A 21011-nucleotide genomic window follows, 5' to 3' on the forward strand; every position below is an offset into this window, starting at 1 on the left:
AACAGCCTCAGACTGAAGGAACGATCCTTTAAAACTGAGATGAGGAGGAATTTTTCAGAGCGTAATAATAATAATCGCTTATTGTCACAAGTAGGCTTCAATGAAGCTACTGTGAAAAGCCCCTAGTCGCCACATTCCGGCACCTGTTCGGGGAAGCCGGTACAGGAATTGAACCCGCGCTGCTGGCATTGTTCTGCATTATAAGCCAGCTGTTTAGCCCACTGTGCAAAACCAGCCCCAGTGGTGAATCTGTGGAACTCTTTGCCACAGAAGTTTGTGGAGGCCAAATAACTGACTGTCTTTAAGATAGAGATAGATAGATTCTTGATTAATAAGGGGATCAGGGGTTACAGGGAGAAGGAAGGAGAATGGGGATGAGAAATATATCAGCAATGATCAATAGGTGGAGCAGACTCAATGGGCCGAATGGCCTAATTCTGCTCTTACATCTTATGGTCTAATACATTCTAAAGAGAATGTTTTAACCTTAGGTAACCTGATTCTAACTTTATTCTTAAGTACTATCCCACTGCTATCTTGCATTATCTTGCTACCTTCTAGCTTGAATTTTTTTTTTGGTCCACCAATGTGATATGTCCTGCTTTTTGAGAAGTTCAGTATATGCTGCCTAGTGTAATATATCATGATTCAAGAATAATGACAAACAAATCCGCATGACATTGGTAAAGGTATAGATGACAATTTAGCCTCTCTCCGCTGGAAGAAAGCCCAAACTGTAACATTGCTCACAACTTCACAAATGCAGTTTGTCAGTGGGCTGATGTAGTGATTAATACCAAGTGTAGACATTACCATTTTATTTACAATGCTTTAAACATTGCGTGCTGAAAGTCTTTGGCCCATGTATTGCATTCCTGCGTCAACTCTGGTGGAAGTACCTCAGAAAAACAAAAACTAGATTAGGAACCAAGCACAATGGGGTCTGTCTTGTCACTGTGTCATAAGTGGCATCCAAGAGCGAGGGAGGGGTCAGGGCAGCAACCCCCAACCATACACTTGCTGTGTCCTGGTCTTTCAGTCAGCAAGATTAGCTATTGATACATCCATTGAGAAAAAATGTTCCAGAAAATTGAGTTGTCATTGATTTCTGGATCTGGGAGGTAACCTGAATCTTCACCTTGTTATGGCCAGGGTTTAGAGAACCCCAAAGTGTATCATGGAGTTCACCTGATCTACAACTTTTAATAGATTGTGGTATGGGGAGCACACGGCCCACTCTATAGGTGTGGTACAGCAGAAATGGAAAAGTATTTTTTAAAGCAAAACGATGTTTATTCTACGAACTCAAGTTAATCTTTTTAAAACATACAGTGAGCATCTTAGCAACCATCAATTCAAATACAACCCCCAAAGAATACAACACTAAGTAATCCTTAATAACTTCCCAAACAATATCCAGAAGACACAAGAAACACCTTTTAACAGAGTTTACATTCACTACTGAGAACATTTATAATTCTGAATTCACCAAATGATCAAGAGATAGTCTTTTCATGACAGAGAGAACAGCAGTACACCTGCTTTGTCTGGGTTCAGCTCCAACACTGAAAACGAAACTAAAACACACCCTGCAGCAAACAGCCTAAAATGAAAGTAAAACGCTGACAGAGAGTCCAGCTCCACCCACACCCTGACATCACTGATAAACACCCATTTCTGCAAGGTACATTTCTTAAACACCCATTTCTTAAAGGTACTCTCACATGACAACCTTCATCAAAGATTCTTTTAGTATTAATGTTGTTTATCCCCCTTATCATTGGTCAGTGTTCTGTAATGTATATGAAAATTGGTTATTGTCACAAGTAGGCTTCAAATGAAGTTACTGTGAAAAGCCCCTAGTCGCCACATTCCGGCGTCTGTTCGGGGAGTCTGGTACGGGAATTGAACCGTGCTGCTGGCCTGCCTTAGTCTGCTTTCAAAGCCAGCAATTTAGCCCAGTGTGCTAAACCAGCCCCTCCTCCGGGGCTCCTCCGGGACACTGATAGTAACAGGGTTTTCAAGGAGGCACAGCAGTACCAATGGAGGAGGATGTCTGAAGCTGGGGTAAATCGAGTATGTGTATTCCATCCAGTATATGAGGTAGTGGGGGAGGTAAAATCTCAGCCTATGTCACAGTTTGGAGCCTCACCACCATGGCAGGGCCCCCCAGAACGTGCAGCTACTGGCACCAGTGCCCACTGGTATTCAAACAAAGCGACCTGCAGTTATTCTCAGGGTCATCGTCAGAGACCACCACTGAGGACATCACAGTTAGGATGGTAGATTTTTGGTCTTGCTGTCAGCTTGTTTACATTTTATCAGTTTGCTCTCATAAGGAGAAATAAATTAGACTCTTCTATAATGGTTTTGTAAATTAGAATTCTTCTATCTAGGCTGCTCTGTATTTACATAATTGAAAAACGATTTTCCCTTCATGGAAAACAAGCTTTCAGCCGGCAGTAATTGAAAAATAAAAGCACTTTGCAGCCTGTAGCTTTTAATGTGTGTTGGGTTTTGTCTTCTTCAGGCAGAATCCCAGCTGTCAGGCTCTGAGCTCCCCTCTGAAGAGTCTGTCCCTGTAACAGGGTTTTCAAGGAGGCACAGCAGTACCAGTGGAGGAGGACGTCTGAAACTGGGGTAAATCTAGTATGTGTATTCCATCTGCCATTGTAAAGTAGGTTATATTAGCACAGAAATACACTCCAAAGCAGATAACAGACAGAAACATCTCAAAAGGTGACATAACAACATAAAATTCACAATTGATTTCCTTCTTCTCCTATGGAAAGTCACTGTGAGACACCTCTTCATCCTATTTCAGACAGTAAGAATCTCTACATTATAGATATGTTTTGTATTATGAATTTATAGGCAGCTCATATTGTTATGAATTAAAAGTGGCTTCTGTGATCTCTTTGGGGAGAGCTGTCAGTATTTTGAAGGTCTGAGATAAATATCTGGTTGTACTCTATGCCCTTGGGTTTCTTTTCAACTCCAAAGTCTTTATGAGAAAATCTTTGTGCCTGTCTGCTGGCAGCTTGGGCTTGACCTTTTCCCACAGCAGTTGTTTGTGAGATGATGCCAGGGAGATGTTGGTGACGAGCACTCTGTCAATGAGGTCAGTCTGCCACAGCTGGTAGTTAGTCACCATTGTTGGCTATCCTTTGATTTGAGGATGTCGTCGATGTGGTGATATGCCTATGGACCATATCACAGATGGATGGTATGAGACCTCCAACCAGCAGGTGGCGGTCTCAAGAACAAGGTTATGGGACCTGGGGACCTGTATATAAAGAGGCTCATCCGGACATCTCCAGAAGAACACGAGGTAGAGGGTGATAAGACGTACATGTAACAAGTCAGAGAAGTTGTAAGTTCCAGCAGAGTAGCAAAGACTTCATGATAACGTGCTCTGTATCAGATTGCCATCCTGCAGCACGTGACATAATAAAAGGATCTTGTTTGGACAGATCAAAGTGTTTGGTGAATTCATCTTTAGGTGTAAGGGACCAAACACACAACAATCGAGTCATGGTTGTGAGTTTCTGCAATGGGTATTCATGGGCGCGATTCTCCCCAAACATTTCAAAGTTCATTTGTGGCAGGTTTTTTGGAAGTTTCCCGCCAGTTCTGCCGGAGAGTTCCCCACCGCTATTAAATGACACTTCATCACTTTTCTGGACCCTGGGAAATTTCTCACCGGTTTAGCCTACACTAAGAGCGCGATTCTCCATCCTCGTTACGCTCTCACTCAAGCTAAACGAGGCCAATGAATAGTGGGAGAGGCAGAAAGCGAGAACCGCGCCAAGCACCAAACAGTTTGCAAAGCAACCAACCCGCTCCCCGAGACGAAATTGGGATCTCGCTGTAGCGTGGTGAGAAACTAGGGGCGGGGTTTTCCGACCGCCCCGCCAAGTCGGCTGCTGTCAACCTCTGCCATGGCCAGCGCGGGGAAGAACCCCCCTGCACATGCGCTGGGATGACACCAGCATACGCTGGTGCGCCCGCGTATGCGCCAACTCGCGCCAACTGGCGGAGACCCTTCGACGCCGGTTGGCGTGGCGCCAAGCCCTTCCGCGCCTCCTGGCGCGACGCCAAACCCACCGGCGCTGGCCTAGCCCATGAAGGTGCAGAGTATTCCACACATTCAGGGAGGCCCAATGCCGGAGTGGTTCATGCCACTCCTCCACGCCGGTACAGCCCACCCCGCCGGGTAGGAGAGAATCCCGCTCCGGATTCTCTGTTGACTGATGCCGAAATCGGGAATCACAGTTGGGTGGAGAATAGATTCCGACACCAAAATCGCAGCAGGAGCCGATCTGATGCCGAAACACAATTTTCCGTCACCTTGACAGCGGTGTCAATGCGTTCCGGAATGCACATATAGTAAACACCATTTGTATATCATTAGTGGGCCTGACCTGGCATTCTCCGGGGCTGCCACGATTCCCCACCTCCGATGGGCTGAGTTCCCAATGGTGCGGTTCACTTGTGCTTTTAAAAATCGTGAAACAGGGACTTCCAGTGGCGGCTATGAAGGAGTAAGTCGCACATTTGGTGGCTCCCGCTCTGGTCGGTGTGGTGATATGCATCACTATTTATACACAAGGGGTTAATGTAAGTCCATGTAGACTAGCTAGACACTAGAGGGAGCATCAGAGACATGACACACAGACACTCAACCAATAGGTCAGTAAGATAGGACACGACCAATGGGCATTCATGATACACACAGAGATGACACTACCACGGGGGGCATTACACCAACCCATATATAAAGGACACAGCACACATGATCTTCCTCTTTCCAATGGAGACACTCAGTGAGTACAGACACAGGGTTGATCACTCCCATCACGTGGATTGTAGCAGACTGGTTTGTCAGTCTGAGTAGCTACAGAAGGATTAACAGTAGTGGCGAACCCGAGTAGGAGAATTGTAAATAGTTTAATAAACATGTTGAAGTTATCACCATGTCTGAACCTTCCTTTGTCAGAGTGCACATCAAGGAAGCCGCTTATGCTACGCCAAGAGCAGAACAAGAGAGTCGGACGTTTGGACCTTTCCACCTGACTTTTTTCTGGTTTTAAACTGTAAATTCGAAGGCTGAGGCAATTGGGCACCGTTTCCACGTATCAGTATATGGAGCAAAGAACTAGAAGTGCACGAAAAGGCAGAAATAAAAAGACAGGCAAGCGCTGGGCTGAAGCTGCAGCAGGAGACAGCATGGCCGAGGATCGGACCCCTGGTGTATCGGCCCAATGATCAATGGAGCAGTTGATGCAGGTCATCCAGGACGGCTTTGCCAAGCAGAAACGGGACTGCCTGGACCCGATAAAAGAGTCGATTGATCGGCTGGAGCACAGATTGGATGCCCAGGATCGGGCAATCCAGAAGGTTGAGAAGGCGTTGGCTGAGCAGGAGGAACATCAAACTGAGATGGAGCTGGAGGTGGGGATGTTGAGGGACCAGCAGAAAAGGCTTCTGGAGAAAGTGGAGTACCTAGAGAATAGATCCCGCCCGCAGAACTGAAGAATTGTCAGGCTCCTCGAGGGGTCTGAGGGAGCTGATGCTGGGGCATACATTTTTTTCAAATAAATTTAGATTACCCAATTATTTTTTCCAACTAAGGGGCAATTTAGTGTGGCCAATCCGCCTACTCTGCACATTTTTTGGGTTGTGGGGGTGAAACCCACGCAGACACGGGGAGAATGTGCAAACTCCACACGGACAGTGACCCAGAGACGGGATCGAACCTGGGACCTCAGTGCCATGAGGCAGCTGTGCTAACCACTAGGCCGCCGTGCTGCCCGATGCTGGGGCATACATAGCGAGTATGTTTGAGAAGCTGCTGGGGGAGGGGACATTCTCCCGACCTTTGGTGATGGACAGGGCGTAGCGAGCGAAGAAGCCACGAATGGGGGACCTCCAAGGGCAATGGTGGTGAGATTCCACAGGTTCCTGGACAAGGAATGTATTCTTCAGTGCGCCAAGTGAAAGCGGAGCTGTAAGTGGGACAACAGTATCCTGCAGGTGTACCAGGACCTGAGTGTGGAGGTGGCTAGGAAAAGGGCAGGCTTCAACCAAATTAAGTCCATCTTTTTCAAGAAACAGGTGAAGTTTAGACTGCTGTATCCAGCTCGTCTCTGGGTCACATATGAGGACCAGCATCATTATTTTGAGTCGCCCGAAGACGTGCTGGACTTCGCAAAAAGAAAAGGACTCGTGGTGGACTGAGAACTTTTGAACTTTGATGCAAATTTTTGGCTTATTTGGTTTTCTTTTTCGGTTTTTCTTTTTGGTGAATGTTCGTACTGCCTTTTGCCTTGATGTGCACTTTTGTGGGATGGAGATGTGCTTGTTTGAATTTCGGTGTTTTTCTTTCAGTTGGGTGGTTGTGTGGGGATCGTTAGATGAGGGAATTTGTTTGTATGAGCGGGGGTAGGGGAGTGAGGAAACAATAGGTGGGACACTATCTGGCGCCGGGGGTGGGGGCTACCAAGCTAGCTGGGTGAGCTAGCTCATGGAAGCGCAGTGGGGGGGGTGCATATGTTTAATTTATTGTATGGGTTAGGTTTCAGAGTGGTGTTGCTGGGGGGGGGGGTGGAGTGGGGGTAGTTGTTCTGCTGATGAGGGAGGGACTTTGGTTGAGGGACAGAGAGGAGGTCGGTGGTGGGGACTGCTGGGTGGCGGGCGGTGCATGGGCTGGATGCAGGCCCAAGAAAGGGGATGGCTGATCGGCAGAGGGGGGGGCACTCTGCCCCCCCAACTAGGCTGATCACTTGGAATGTTTGAGGGTTAACTGGGCCGGTTAAGAGGGCACGTGTGTTCACGCACCTGAGGGGACTAAAGGCGGACGTGGTAATGTCGCAAAGATGCACCTTAGAGTAGTGGACCAGGTTAGATTGACGAAAGACTGGGTTAGTCAGGTCTTCCACTCAGGGCTGGCCACAAAGACTAGAGGGGTTGCAATCTTGATTAATAAGCGGGTGATATTTGAGGTGGGCAGAATAGTTTGGATGTGGGAGGTCGAAATATTATGGTGAGTGGTAAGCTAGAGGGGATGAAGGTAGTGCTGGTTAATGTGTATGTGCCAAATTGGCATGACATGGAGTTCATAAAGAGGATGTTAGGGAGGATACCGGACCTGGACTCGCACAAACTGATCATGGGAGGAGACTTTAATACAGTTACTGATCCCGGCCTGGATCAGTCATGCTCCAAAACGGGCAGGGTGCCAGCAATGGTGGTGGACACGGGGTGCTCGACGATTACAATCTCAGACCATGCTCCACACTGGGTTGACCTGCAGGTTAGTAAAGATAGTAATCAGCGCCCGCAATGGAGGTTAAATGGAGGGCTGTTGACGGACGAAGCGGTGTGCGAGAGGCTGAGGAAATGCATACAAAATTAACTGCAGGTAAATGATACGGGGGAAGTCTCAGCAACGGTGGTCTGGGAAACACTGAAGGCAGTGGTGAGAGGAGAGCTGATCTCGATCCGGGCTCACAGAGACAGGACGGACAGAGCAGAGGCAGATCGACTGGTAAAAGAGATTGTACAAGTCGACAGGAGGTACACGGAGACTCCAGACATAGGGCTTTTAAGGGAACGGCGGAGGCTACAGGCGGAGTTCGGCTTGTTAACCACAGGGAGGGAAGTGGAACACCTCAGAGAGGCAAGGGGGGGATCTACGAGCATGGAAGGCCAGCAGGATGCTTGCACAGCAGCTCAGAATGAGGGAGCAGCTAGAGAAATAGGGAAAGTTATTGACGGGGATGGGAACTTAGTTGGGGACTCTGCAGGGGTGAGCAAGGCGTTTAGGGATTTCTACAGCAGGCTGTACAGGTCAGAACTCCCTATGGGGCCGGAGGGGATGAAGCACTTCCTGGATGGCTGAATTTCCCAAAGGTGGACGGGGAGCTGGTAGAAGGACCCCCCCAGTGGCCAACCCTGATCGGGTTGGAAGAGATAGTGAAGGGTTCGAAGGCCATGCTGTCGGGTAAGGCCCCGGGACCGGACGGGTGCCCTGCGGAGTTCTATAAAAAGTTCTCCGGGATATTGGGACCGGTGCTGATGAAGGTGTTTAATGAGGCAAGGGAAAGAGGGGTTCTGCCCCAGACGATGTCACAGACCACGATTTCGCTGATTCTGAAGCGGGAAAAGAACCCGGAGCTATGTGGGTCCTACAGGCCGATAGCCCTGTTGAATGTAGACGCCAAACTGTTGGCCAAAATTCTGTCCTCCAGCTTTGAGGATTGTGGACCGGATGTTATTGTGGAGGATCAGATGGAGTTCGTTAAGGACAGGCAGCTGGGGGCCAATGTAAGAAGGCTGTTAAATGTGATCATGATGCCCCCTGAAAGTAGGGAGTTGGAGGTAGCGATCGCAATGAATGTGAAAAACGTTTTTGACCGGGTTGAATGGGATTATTTATGGGAGGTTCTGGGGCGGATCGGATTTGGGAGGGGCTTTATTGACTGGGTCAGGTTGCTGTACCAGGCTCCTGTGGCAAGTGTACGGATGAACAGGACGATGTCGGACAATTTTAGACTGCACCAGAGGACGAGGCAAGGATGCCCCCTCTCCCCGCTGCTGTTTGCGCTGGCTATAGAGCCGCTGGCAATTGCTCTGAGAGCCTCAAGGGGCTGGAAGGGGCTGGTCCGGAGGGGAGGAGGGGGGGGGGGGGGGGGGGGGGCTTATGGAGCACAGAGTCTCGCTTTATGCGGATGACCTGCTCCTGTATGTTTCAGATCCAACTGAGGGCATGGAAGAAATCATGGGAATTTTATGGGAATTTGGCTGGTTCTCGGGGTATAAACTTAATATGGGGAAGAGCGAGATGTTTGCTGTCCAGGCGAGGGGGGTCAGGAGAGGCGATTGGGGGAACTGCCATTTAGATTGGTAGGGGACAGTTTCAGGTACCTAGGGGACTGCACGCGGCTGCATATCAGAGACCCCCCCCCCATCAGTGTCTGCCCCATGTCAAAGACCACCACCCCCCCATATGAGATACCCCAATTCAGAGACCGTCCCATCAGAGACTCCCCATATCAGAGATCCCCCCCCACAATCAGTCACATCTGCCTGGAAGCTAAAGAGTGACAAGGCAGTGATTTTTAACTGTTTCTGCCTGGTCTGCTCTTTAGTTTCCAGGCAGGGATGACTGAAAGGGGGGGGGGGGGGGGGGGGGGGGGGGGGGGGGGGGGGGGGGGGGGGGTCTCTTATATGGGGGTTCTCTGATGGAAGGGTCTCTGATATGGGGTAGGGTCACAAATATGGGGGGGTCTCTGGTGGGGAGCATCTGATGGGGTCCTCGCTCTCAGGCTGCCTGCTCAAAATAGCAGCCCGATAGAGGGATTCAGAACAGAACCCCGCTATGCTGAAATTTGCATGGCAAGGGAGAATGAATTGCTTCTGGTACCACTCCCAGAACCAGTGCAAACCAGAAGCAATTCAACTCCAGTGGGCGAGCATGGTATCCCAAACGGAGAATCCAGCTCATACTTTACAGAAAAATCTAGTAATAAATCATATTGGAGACAATGAACAACATTCAGCACATTTTTTCAGGGCGGGACCAGTTATTCAGCAATAGTTATTCTCAGTTAGCCACTAAAAGTCCAGGTACGCCATATTGAACAAGGTTTATAGAAACAGAGAAACATAGAACAGTACAGCACAGAACAGGCCCTTCGGCCCTCGATGTTGTGCCGAGCAATGATCACCCTACTCAAACCCATGTATCCACCCTATACCCGTAACCCAACAACCCCCCCAACCTTATTTTTTAGGACACTACGGGCAATTTATCATGGCCAATCCACCTAACCCGCACATCTTTGGACTGTGGGAGGAAACCGGAGCACCCGGAGGAAACCCACGCACACATGGGGAGGACGTGCAGACTCCGCACAGACAGTGAAGCATTTATGCTAACCACCATGCTACCGTGCTGCCACAGTTTAACTTGATATGAGAGTGGAAAAGAACAAGTTCTCAATAGATCAGTTGATTTTGTTCATTGTCACCACTTTTAAAAGACACAATTGTACCCGCCTCTACCACTGCCAGCCCTCTCCAGATGCTCACCACCCACTGTGTGAAGAAATTTCCCCTTTGGTCTCTTTTGCATCTCTCCCCTCTCACCTTAAACCTATGCCCTCTAGTTCTAGACTCCTCTACCTTTGGGGAAAGATGTTGACTATCTACCTTGTCTATGCTCCTCATTATTTATAGACCTCTTTAAGCCACCTACACTACACTACAGGGTGTCATCTGCAAACTTACGAACCATGCCTCCTACATTCTCATCCAAATCATTAATATATATAACAAATAACAGTGGACCCAGCACCGATCCCTGAGGCACACGGCTGGTCACAAGCCCCCAGTTTGAAAAACATCCCTCCACAACCACCCTTTGGCTTTGGTCGCTACGCCAATTTTGTATTCAATTGGCTATGTCACCCTGGATTCCGTGAGATTTAACCTTTTGCAAAAACGTACCATGCGGTACCTTGTCAAAGGCCTTGCTAAAGTCCATGGAGACAACGTCGACCGCAATGCCCTCATTTACCCTCTTGATTACCCCATCAAAAAACTCAATCAAATTCGTGAGACATGACTTTCCCCATACTAAACCATGCTGACTTTCACTAATTAGCCCTTGCCCGTCTAAATCCCTGTAGATCCTGTCCCTCAGAATACCTTCCAACAACTTATCCACTACAGAAGTAAGGCTCACTGGTCTGTAATTCCCTGGCTTATCCCTACAGCCGTTCTTAAACAAGGGCACAACATTTGCTCCCCTCCAATCTTCAGGCACCTCTCCTGTGGTTGTCGATAATTCAAATATCTCAGCTAGGGAGCCTGAAATTTCCTCCCTAGTCTCCCACAATGTCCTGGGATACGTTTCATCAGGTCCCGGGGATTTATCTATCTTAATGCACTGCCTTCTCTGTAATATGTACACTCCTCAAGACATCACTTTTTATTTCCCCAATTTCCCTTACATTCGTGCCTTTCGCAATAGTAAATATCACTGCCAAAACATCTGCATCTTCACATTTTCTAGGAAAAATCAGTAAATACCATCAATATTGCTGATTTTTACCACGTAGCCCAAAGACATTGAAATCATCTGCCCTGGCTGAGATCAGTTAACTTATTGGTCTGGAAATAACCTCCTCCCTGTATAGTCCATCACTGCACCATGTAGTGCATTTATTAACAAAACTATCAGGGGAGATGGAGAGCATTGAATTACCAATGGAATGGAATGCATAAGTGTCAGCTAATCTCATAAGTTTTCTCTTTTTTAAAATAAATTTAGAGTACCCAATTATTTTTTTCCAATTAAGGGGCAATTTAGCTTGGCCAATCCACATAACCTGCACATCTTTGGGTCGTGGGGGCGAAACCCACGCAAACACGGGGAGAATGTGCAAACTCCACATGGACAGTGACCCAGAGCCGGGATCGAACCTGGGACCTCGGCGCCGTGAGGCAACAGTGCTATCCACTTCGCCACGATGCTGTCCATCTCATAGGTTTTCTCTATATCTTTCATGCAGTTTTGTGGCTGGAGTGATCAAACGAGAACGATTCCCTGCTTTTGAAAGATTACTATGGAGAATATGCCATGGAAACATTGTCTTACGTCACGAAGAAATTAATGTCCCAGCAGAGGATCGTATGGCTGTAAGCATAACATTTTGCACTTGAAATATTACTAATTTCAGGTGATTTCTTGATTCAGCATCCGTTTAAGTCAATGTTATGTAAGTCACGCAGAGAGGATTTCGTCAGTCGAGAGGATACAGAGATGGCACCTCGTTCAAGCATTCTTCATGGATCCCAGAGAAGCACATTACCTAAAGGACTTCTGTTGCATCTTAGGTTTTGCTGCGAATCCACAGGGAATACTCCTCTCATTAGAAGGTTAAAATGGCTTTGGGTTTCCATTACAGATTGGACCCAACTTTTTATATATTAATTGGGCTCCTGCTTGAATCAGGTGGACACCAGAGCTCCCAAGAAAAAATGAAAGAGCAATAAGTGCACTTCTTGGATTGTGGTGTTAGAATTTGTCTTCTTATAGTTTTTTCTCAGGTGGAGTCAGTTGAAATTCTACCAAGGCAGTTATTAAATTTTGGAGTGTTTCAAAACGTTATTCAAAACTGAACTGGATAAGTATTTGATAAAGAATTAAAAGCATATTGAGAAATGGTGGGGAAAAGGAATTAGTATCGACAACTTCAAGTGAGGCTCACACTGGGACAGGTACAATGCGCTGAATGGCCTCCTCCTGTACAGTGTATTTTATAAACTTTCTTCATGGAAACAGGAAAAGAGGACCAGTTTACACCATTCATTTAAATATACATTCTCTGAGCATGGAAGGCGCATTAACAGAGCATTTGAGACATTTTACTGCTGTCAGAAACTGTCCTATCCATGGACTTGTGATAGATAAATCTGTCAAATTCCTCAACAAATTTGTGCAAAGCACCGGCAGTGGTGTGAGCCCCCGGATTTACACATTCTGTGACAAGTTGGCAGAACTATTTTTAAAAGGCATTTGAATGCTAGTGATGAACACTGAAACAATACACCTGATTCAACATAGTCCCTGAGGCAAATTCCTTGTTTTTCTGATTATTGTGCAAAGGAATTGAAGTACAGGTTTGTCAGTGTTCTGAACTATGAACGTATCATATATATATATATATATATATATATACACTAATCTGAGACTGTGGGAGCAAAATTGATCGAGCCCATCTATTCAGAAACAGTTGAGATTGGATGTAACTCTGGTTTTGCACCCTGTCAGATTTTGCTCTTTATTAAAGTGAGTATAGAGTAATATTGGATAGACAGTAAAACCCACATGGTAACTAAGCCTATCAATTTCCCAGGTGGTAGTTAGGTTGCCGTTACCCTCTATGTCATTCCCAATTAATCAGATGAATAAATATTTTTTTCCCTGACAGATTTATACCATTGATATAAAATTACTTTCCCAATTCCTTTTTTGCTTTATCCTCAGGATGAGTTTGTCAGTAAAGATGTGTTCATAATTTTCTACCAAGGAGAACTGTTTAAAAGCAAAGTGAGGAAGATATGCGATGGGTAAGTATCCAGTGAGCTTGGTTAGCAGATAAATTAAGCGTAAATGGCCCAATATAGTTGACTCTGGACTAGGTTTAAACCTCCTTATTGTCTTTCTTTTCCAGGTTCCATGCCACAGTGTATCCTTGCCCAGAAACCTTGCATGAACGAATGGAGATGAGTGTTGGTGTAAACTTGCGAATTGCGGATATATACATGGTATGTTCTGAAGGATTTTATCTCAAAGTAAAAAGGTAGAGTTTCTTCTCTGGACAGCCCTTGGCATGCAACAGGTATAAGAAATATCAACTATACGGCATCTGTCATCAAAGAGACTTGTGTAATTTTCTTGTCAAGGACCATTTGTCTCGGGGTGCAATACCTGGACAGACCCATGGATGAAGCTGGAATCTGAAAATCAATCTGGAATGCATCAAATGAGATCATCCTGAAGGGGGAGAGTGATAAGGCAGAGATCATGGTACATGTTGGGATCAATGACATAGGTAGAAAGAGGGATGAGGTCTTGCATCAAGAATTCAGGGAGTTAGGCAGTAAACTAGAAAGTAGGACCTCTTGGTGCCATGTGCTAGCGAGCACAGAATAGGAGAATAGCACAGATGAATGCATGGCTTAAGAGTTGATGCAGGAGAGAGGGTTTTAGATTCCTGGATCACTAGAACCATTTATGGGGAAGGTGGGACCTGTACAAGCAAGACGGCCTAGTCTGAACCAGAGCAGGACGGGTTTGCTAGTGCTGCTGGAAGGAGTTTAAACTAATTTGGCATGAGGAGGGGACACAAACTGTTAGTGGAATACAGCATAATACAGTAAAGCTATCAAGTCAGACGGAATGCAGCTGTATTATGTTTCAATGGAGTAAGTCCAGGCTGGATGGTCTCTACTTTAATGCCAGGAGTAATACAGGTAAAATGGATGAGTTAAGGATGAGGATTGACACGTGAAATTGAATTATAGTAGCCATCATGGAGATGTGGTTGAGGGAGGAGCATGTTTGTCAGCTCAACATCCTGGGATATAGAATCTTCAGGCGAGACAGACGAGGAAGCATTGTATTCTCAGGTAAGAAGTCAGTTACTGCAGTAAGGAGAGATGATATCTTGGAAGGGGCATCAAATGAAGCATTGTGGGTAAAGTTTAGGAATAAAAAAGCGACAGCCACATTGCTAGGTGTTTATTATAGATCTTCAGATAGTCATTGGGAAATTAAGGAGTAAATATGTGCGCAATTCGCGGATGTGTGTAAAAATAATAGCAATTAGGTGATTTCAACTTTCCCAACATTAATTGGGATAGTCATAGTGTTAAGGGCTAAGATGGTGTGGAGTTCTTAAAATGTATACAAGAGAACTTTTTAGGTCAATATGTAGAGGGTCCAACAAGGGATGATGAAATGCTGGACCTAATTCTGGGGAATGAAAGTGGTTGGTGGTTGGTGGGGTAGGTGCATTTAATGACAGCAATCACAACATGGTACAATTTAAGCCTGTTATTGATAAATACATAGACAAGCTTCAAAAAGAAATTTGGATTGGGGGAGATTTTAGTAAAATAAGGCAAGACCTGGCCAAGCTAAACTGGAAAGGGTTACACGTGGGGGAATTTACAGAAGAGCAGTGTGGGGGCGGGGGGGGGGGAGGGGGGTGGGGGGGGGGGGGGGGGGAAGGGAATGAGGCTGCTGCAGTCCCAACATGTTCCTTCTAGGGTGATAGGAAGGAATAACAAGCCCAGAGAACCATTGATGACCAGACATATTCAGGATATGATGAGAAGGAAAATAGAGGCCTTTGGCAAGTTTGAGGGGAGAAAATCAACAGAGGCATTAGCGGAGTACAGAAAGTGCAGGGTGGAGCTTAAAAAAGCAATTAGGAGAGCAAAGAGGGGATATGAGAAATCTCTAGCTGGTAAAAGTAGGGAAAATCCAAAGATATAGGGCGGGATTCTCCCTTCTGGGGACTAAGTCGGAAAAGAGGCGAGAATCACTCCAGACTTTTACCTCGAAGGTCTGAGGTGATTCTCTGTTTTCAAGGGGGCTACCAGGGCCCCAGCGTACATCCCGCAGCTCCGGCTGCCGGCAGAGCCCTGCAGTGCCGCCCAGCCGCACATGTGCACAGTGGCCATCTTTGTGCCGGCCCCCGTGCAACATGGTGGAGCCCTGCAGAGACCTGGCTCAGGGGAACATACGCCCCCCCCCCCCCCTGGAATGAATGCGCTCGCCGATCAGTAGCCCCCGATCACGGGCCTGGCCAACATGGAGGCCCCCCCCAGAGTTAGGCCCCCCCCGCCACCAGAATGCCGAGGTCCCGCCGGGTGGGACCATATGTGAACCACGCCGGCAGGACTTGGTGAGCACTCAGCCCGTTGAGAGTGGAGAATCCCAGCAGGGGCCGTTGACCGGCGCCGCGTCACCCACGCGTGTGCGCCTGGCAGGTCCGTGGAGAATCGCGGAAGCGCCATCGCACCAGATTTCCGGCGTGAATGGCTATTCTCCGACCCCACGCCGGGCGCGATTCTGACACGGAGGGTCAGAGAATCCCGCCCATAGACTATAAGTATATCAGTGGAAGAGGATAATCAGGGAAAGAGTAGGGGCCATTAGGGACCAAGGGGGCAATATGTGGGTGGAGCCAGAGGACATTGGTTGGGTATTCAATGAATACTTCACATCCGTGTTCACCCAAGAGAATGAGGAGGTAGATATGGAGCTCAGGGAGAGAGATTGTGAGGTTCTTGAGAACATTGTCAGAGAAAGTGATAAGGTATTGGAGATGTTGGCAGGTTTAAAAGTGTACCAATCTCCGGCCCTGATGAATTGTGTCCTCGGCTGCTGTGGGAGGTGAGGGAGAAGATTGCAGCGGCTCTCTGATCCAAATGTTTAATTCTTCTCTGGCCACAGAGGAAGTGCCAGAGGACTGGAGAACAGCTCATGTTGTCCCACTATGTAAGAAGGATTGTAGAGATAAACCAAGGAACTACAGACTGTGAGTCTCATGCCAGTGGGATGAAAATATTGGAGAACATTCTGAAGGAGAGAATCTATCTCCACTTGAAGAGGCAAGGTTTGATCAGGAATAGTCAACATTTTGGCTTTGTCAGAGGGAGATCATGTTTGACAAATTTGATTACATTTTTGGAAGAGGTGAACAGGCATGTAGGTTAGGATCGTGCAGTCGATAGAGCATAGAACATAGAACAGTACAGCACAGAACAGGCCCTTCGGCCCTCAATGTTGTGCCGAGCCATGATCACCCTACTCAAACCCACGTATCCACCCTATACCCGTAACCCAACAACCCCCCCCTTAACCTTACTTTTTATTAGGACACTACGGGCAATTTAGCATGGCCAATCCACCTAACCCGCACATCTTTGGACTGTGGGAGGAAACCGGAGCACCCGGAGGAAACCACGCACACAGGGGGAGGACGTGCAGACTCCACACAGACAGTGACCCAGCCGGGAATCGAACCTGGGACCCTGGAGCTGTGAAGCATTTATGCTAACCACCATGCTACCGTGCTGCCCCGAAGTAGTTTATACGGATTTTAGCAAAGCCTTTGACAAGGTCCCTTTGACATGGGAGACTAATAAAGAAGGCAATGGGATACAGGGTAACTTGATAAGGGTGGATTCAAAATTGGCTTAGTTGTAGGAGACAAGAGGGTGATGCTAGCTGGCTGCTTTAGTAACTGGAAGTCAGTGTCCAGTGGCGTACCACAGGGATCTGTGCTGGATCCCCTATTGTTTATCATTTATATAAATGACATAGAATCAGTGGGGGTTAGGATCAGTGAGTTTGGTAATGACACAAGGATTGCCCAGGTGGTTAACAGTGAGGTTGAGTGTCTTGGGTTACAGGACGATGTAAAAGGGATGGTCAAATGGACAGATAAGTGGCAGATGGAATTTAACCCTGAAAAGTGTGAGGTAATACACTTTGGAAGGAGTAATTTGAAAGGAAGTATTCAATGAATGGCATGAACTGGGAAGTTCCGAGGAACAAAGGGGCCTTGGTATTTGCTCATAGATCTCTGAAGGCAGAAGGGCAGGTTAATAGGGTGGTGAAAAAGGCATTCGGGACACTTGCCTTTATCAATTGAGGGATAGATTCCAAAAGCAGGGAGGTCATGTTGGAGTTATATAGAACATTGGTGAGGTCACAGCTGGAGTGCAATTCTGGTCACCACATTATAGGAAGGATGTGATTGCACTGGAGGGGTTGCAGAGGCAATTCACCAGGATGTTGCCTAGGATGGAACATTTAAGTTATGAAGTGAGGTTGGATAGGCTTGGGTTGTTTACATTGGAGCAGAGAAGACTGAGGAGTGACCTGATCAAGGTATACAGGATTATGGAGGGGCATGGGCAAGGTGGTTAGGGAACAGCTGTTCCCCTTTGCTAAAGGGTCAGTTACGAGGGGACACAAGTTCAAGGCGAGGGGCAGGAGGTTCAGGGGGGATGTGATTAAAAGCCTTTTTACCCAGAGGGTGGTGACAGTCTGGAATACACTGCTTGAGAGAGTGGTCAAGGCGGGTTACCTCACATCCTTTAAAAAATACCTGGATGAGCACTTGACACCTCATAACATTCAAGGCTGTGTGGCAAATTCTGGCAAATGGGATTAGGTAGGTAGGTAAGTCAGGTATTTATCATGTGTCAGTATAGACTCGCTAGACTAAAGGGCCTCTTCTCTGCTGCATTTTCTGTGATTCTGTGAATAGCTATTAGCACTGAAAGAAGGCAGCCCATGAAGAGCATGATCCAGAGTCAGATCGACTACCTCCTCATGACCACTCAATTACAACAGAAATGTAATGAAATAAATTTGAAAATATATTCTGCTAGCCATCACAGATATATGGCTGCAGGATGTAAGAGACTGGGACCTAAATATTGAAGGGTATGTGGCATTTAGGAAGGACAGGAGACTGGCAGCATGGTAGCACAGTGGTTAGCACTGTTGCTTCACAGGATCCCAGGTTCAATTCCCTGCTTGCATCACTGTGCGGTGTCTGCACATTCTCCCTGTGTATGAGTGTTTCCTCCTGGAGGACGAGTCCGGGGAGGAGCTGGATGATGGAGGACAGGCAGAGGCAATGATCTGACATGCCAGGAGGACCAGGAAGGCTCTCGTCATTTCCACATTCTCCTAGGACGAGGTTGTGTCCGTCACCTGAACTCCACCCCCCTCCCATTTTCTTGATCACGCATTTCCTTCCCTCGCTTGCCATTCCCCTCCCCCAATCCACCCCATTTCCCTCCCTCCTCCCCAATTCCTTTCCAACCAGAGTCACTCCCTTAGTTCCTGCATCACCCCAGCGCACCACCCGCACCCCGACCACCCTTTTCCCCCCTCCAAGGGTCTGTGAAACATCATTCCAGTGTGATGGGCCTGTGTTGTCAGCGGCAGGAGAGTGATGATTACTCGCTGTGTGGGACGCTCTGGTGCTCCTCAGTTTCTGCTAAAGTCTGACTCTGTCTTGCAGGCAGTACGCTCACACCCATCCTCTGAACGGGGTCTGCATCAGGGGCTTGTGATCTTGGACCACTGTGCCTGGGGGGAGGGCGGGGGGCACCAGAGGGTGGAGGTGCAGACAGGTCTGCTGTGAAGGTTAACATAACAGAGGCTTGGCATGTATGTGGTGTTACATTTTTTTAAAAATAATGAACATTTTACTGTGGCAGATTTCCATTCCCCTTAGCCACCGATAGTGACCAACCTTGTGCCCATCCAGTGCTCCTCAATCTTCTTGATCTTCCGTGGTCCAGTGCTTCATCTGGGTGTGTCCCCAGGACGCACATCATAGTTGAAGACAGCCTACTGCTTTCCGTGCCCTGTGGCCTTTGATGCCCTTCGCGGAAGTCTTTTAGCGGAACTGGAGCAGGGGGCGTCTGGCCGACTTAATGGTGGCACTGGCATCACCGTGCCACCCTGTTCTGCCTGCTGCCCTTGAGATGCACCAGTGTCGGGGGGGGGGGGGGGATTTGGAAGAAATGGTGACTGCCCTGTCTCCTTTGTGGCAGGCCCTGGGTTTGCCTTCAGCGCTTCCTCCTCCCTGACGGTGCCCACAAGTCCCTGGGGGGCTCCATGGGATGAAGTGGCAGCTGGAGTGAGTTCCAGAGGCCTCGGAATCATCTGGAGCTGCCAGTCCTGGAGGCTCCCCATTGTCTGCTCCATGGTGTCAACATCCTCAGCGATGCTCCTCAGTGACTGGGCCATGCTCTGCAATACCTCACCAACATCCACCTCGGAAATGTCCCTCAGCAAATGGGAAAGGAGGTCAGGGCCCTCAGCCACGTCTGTCACAGGCTGAACCATGTCTTGGTCACCACCACTCAAGAGATAGACGTCATCCTCCAGGTTTTCCATTGCAGTCGCCACTCCAGCAATGTTGTCCCCGGTGCCAGGCATTGTTGGCACCATATCCTGCGCCTGCAGCCCTTGGGACTCCTTCGATCGGTCTTGCAGTTACTGGAATGTCACTGGCACCCCCTCCTGTATCTCAAGGCTATGTCCTATCATCTGTATCAGCTCTGTAAGACCCTTGTCCAGAGGGTTGGCATCTGGCTGGGACCCAGCTGGGTCCTGGGATCCAGCGGACTTCTGACTGCTGTCTCCCTTGGATGTTCCTGTCTCCATCTGCTGTGCATCAAAAACTGTGTGGTGCCCACCAGATTGTGCCCCGGAAGCCTGTCCACTAATGTCGCCCACCGAGGTGTGTGTCTCTGCACTGGTGGAAGGTGCAGGTGATAGCTGTGACGCATCGCAGATGGTCTCCTTGGAGCTCTGCTCCGAGGTGGTCTTTTGGGTGTTAGGGGATCAACTCCGGTTGGCCAAGCCACATCAGGTGGAGATCCTGTAAGACAGTGCACATTTAGTCAGTCGGGGGGGGGGAACGATCATTTTGTCTCACATACACAACTCACTTGAAACAGGTCAGTGAAGGGACAGTGGATCGTCACCTCTCTGGCATAGGCCAATCTCACTGTAATGACTGCTCTCTCCGAGGGTACGAATGGCAAGGGAGCTGGGGGGTTTATGGAGAGGATGGGTATGGTGGATCCATGGCGCTTTCAGAACCCAGGGGGAAGAGAGTATTCCTTCTTTTCACAATCTATAAGGTGTATTCAAGTATTGATTACTTTGTAGTGAGTCGGGAGATTTTGGTTGGGGGAGGGGGCAGAGTATGCGGGGATAGTTATCTCGGACCATGCACCCCACTGGTTGGATATTCGGTTCAGTACGGGACGAGAGCAGAGGCCGGGGTGGAGGCTTGACTCGGGGTTGTTGGCGGATGGAGGTTTTTGTGATAAGGTGCGGTTGGCAATTAGGGATCATGTGGAGTTCAATCAGAATAGGGAGGTGGTGGTGGGCATTTTTTGGGAAGCACTGAAGGCAGTGGTCCGGGGAGAAATGATCTAATTTACAGTTCGTGCGAATAAGGAAAGGAGGGTGGAACATGACCGTCTAGTGAGCGAGATAGTGGAGGTGGACAGGGAATATTCGAGGGTGCCCACCGTGGAGGGATTGGTGAGGAGGAAAAAGTTGCAGGGGCAATTTGACAGGCTGACAACGGGGAGGGCGGTAGGGCAACTGCGTAGGGCAAGAGGGGTGCAATATGAGTATGGGGAGAAGGCAAACCGCATACTGGCACACCAGCTGCGGAGGCAGGCTGCGTCCAGGGAAATATTGAAGATCCAGACTGGGGCTGGGGATGTGGTGTCAGAGCCAGGGAAGATGAATGAGGCATTCAGAGAGTACTACCAGGGACTTTATGAGGCAGACCCAGGAGGAGAGGAGGGGGACATGGGGTGGTTTCTGGACGAGCTGGAATTTCCCCATGTGGAGGAAGCAAAGAGGCAGGTGTTGG

At 48.2% G+C, this 21011-nt stretch overlaps 1 protein-coding gene across 3 annotated transcripts in view; it reads left to right on the forward strand.

The window, feature by feature from the left end:
* The window catches only part of LOC119966356 (V-type proton ATPase 116 kDa subunit a1-like), a 228052-nt gene that overhangs the window by 13146 nt on the left and 193895 nt on the right, over positions 1 to 21011 (forward strand). For 2 of the 3 annotated variants that reach the window (XM_038797882.1, XM_038797883.1), the window contains exons 6-9: positions 2531 to 2640; positions 11580 to 11706; positions 13058 to 13140; positions 13245 to 13338. In XM_038797882.1, the coding sequence (XP_038653810.1) occupies positions 2531 to 2640; positions 11580 to 11706; positions 13058 to 13140; positions 13245 to 13338 (414 nt within the window). The remainder of the gene's footprint in view (positions 1 to 2530; positions 2641 to 11579; positions 11707 to 13057; positions 13141 to 13244; positions 13339 to 21011) is intronic. The other variant, XM_038797884.1, reaches the window with a different exon arrangement.

The sequence above is a fragment of the Scyliorhinus canicula genome, chromosome 5 (genome assembly GCF_902713615.1).
Source record: "Scyliorhinus canicula chromosome 5, sScyCan1.1, whole genome shotgun sequence".
Lineage (NCBI taxonomy): Eukaryota > Metazoa > Chordata > Chondrichthyes > Carcharhiniformes > Scyliorhinidae > Scyliorhinus > Scyliorhinus canicula.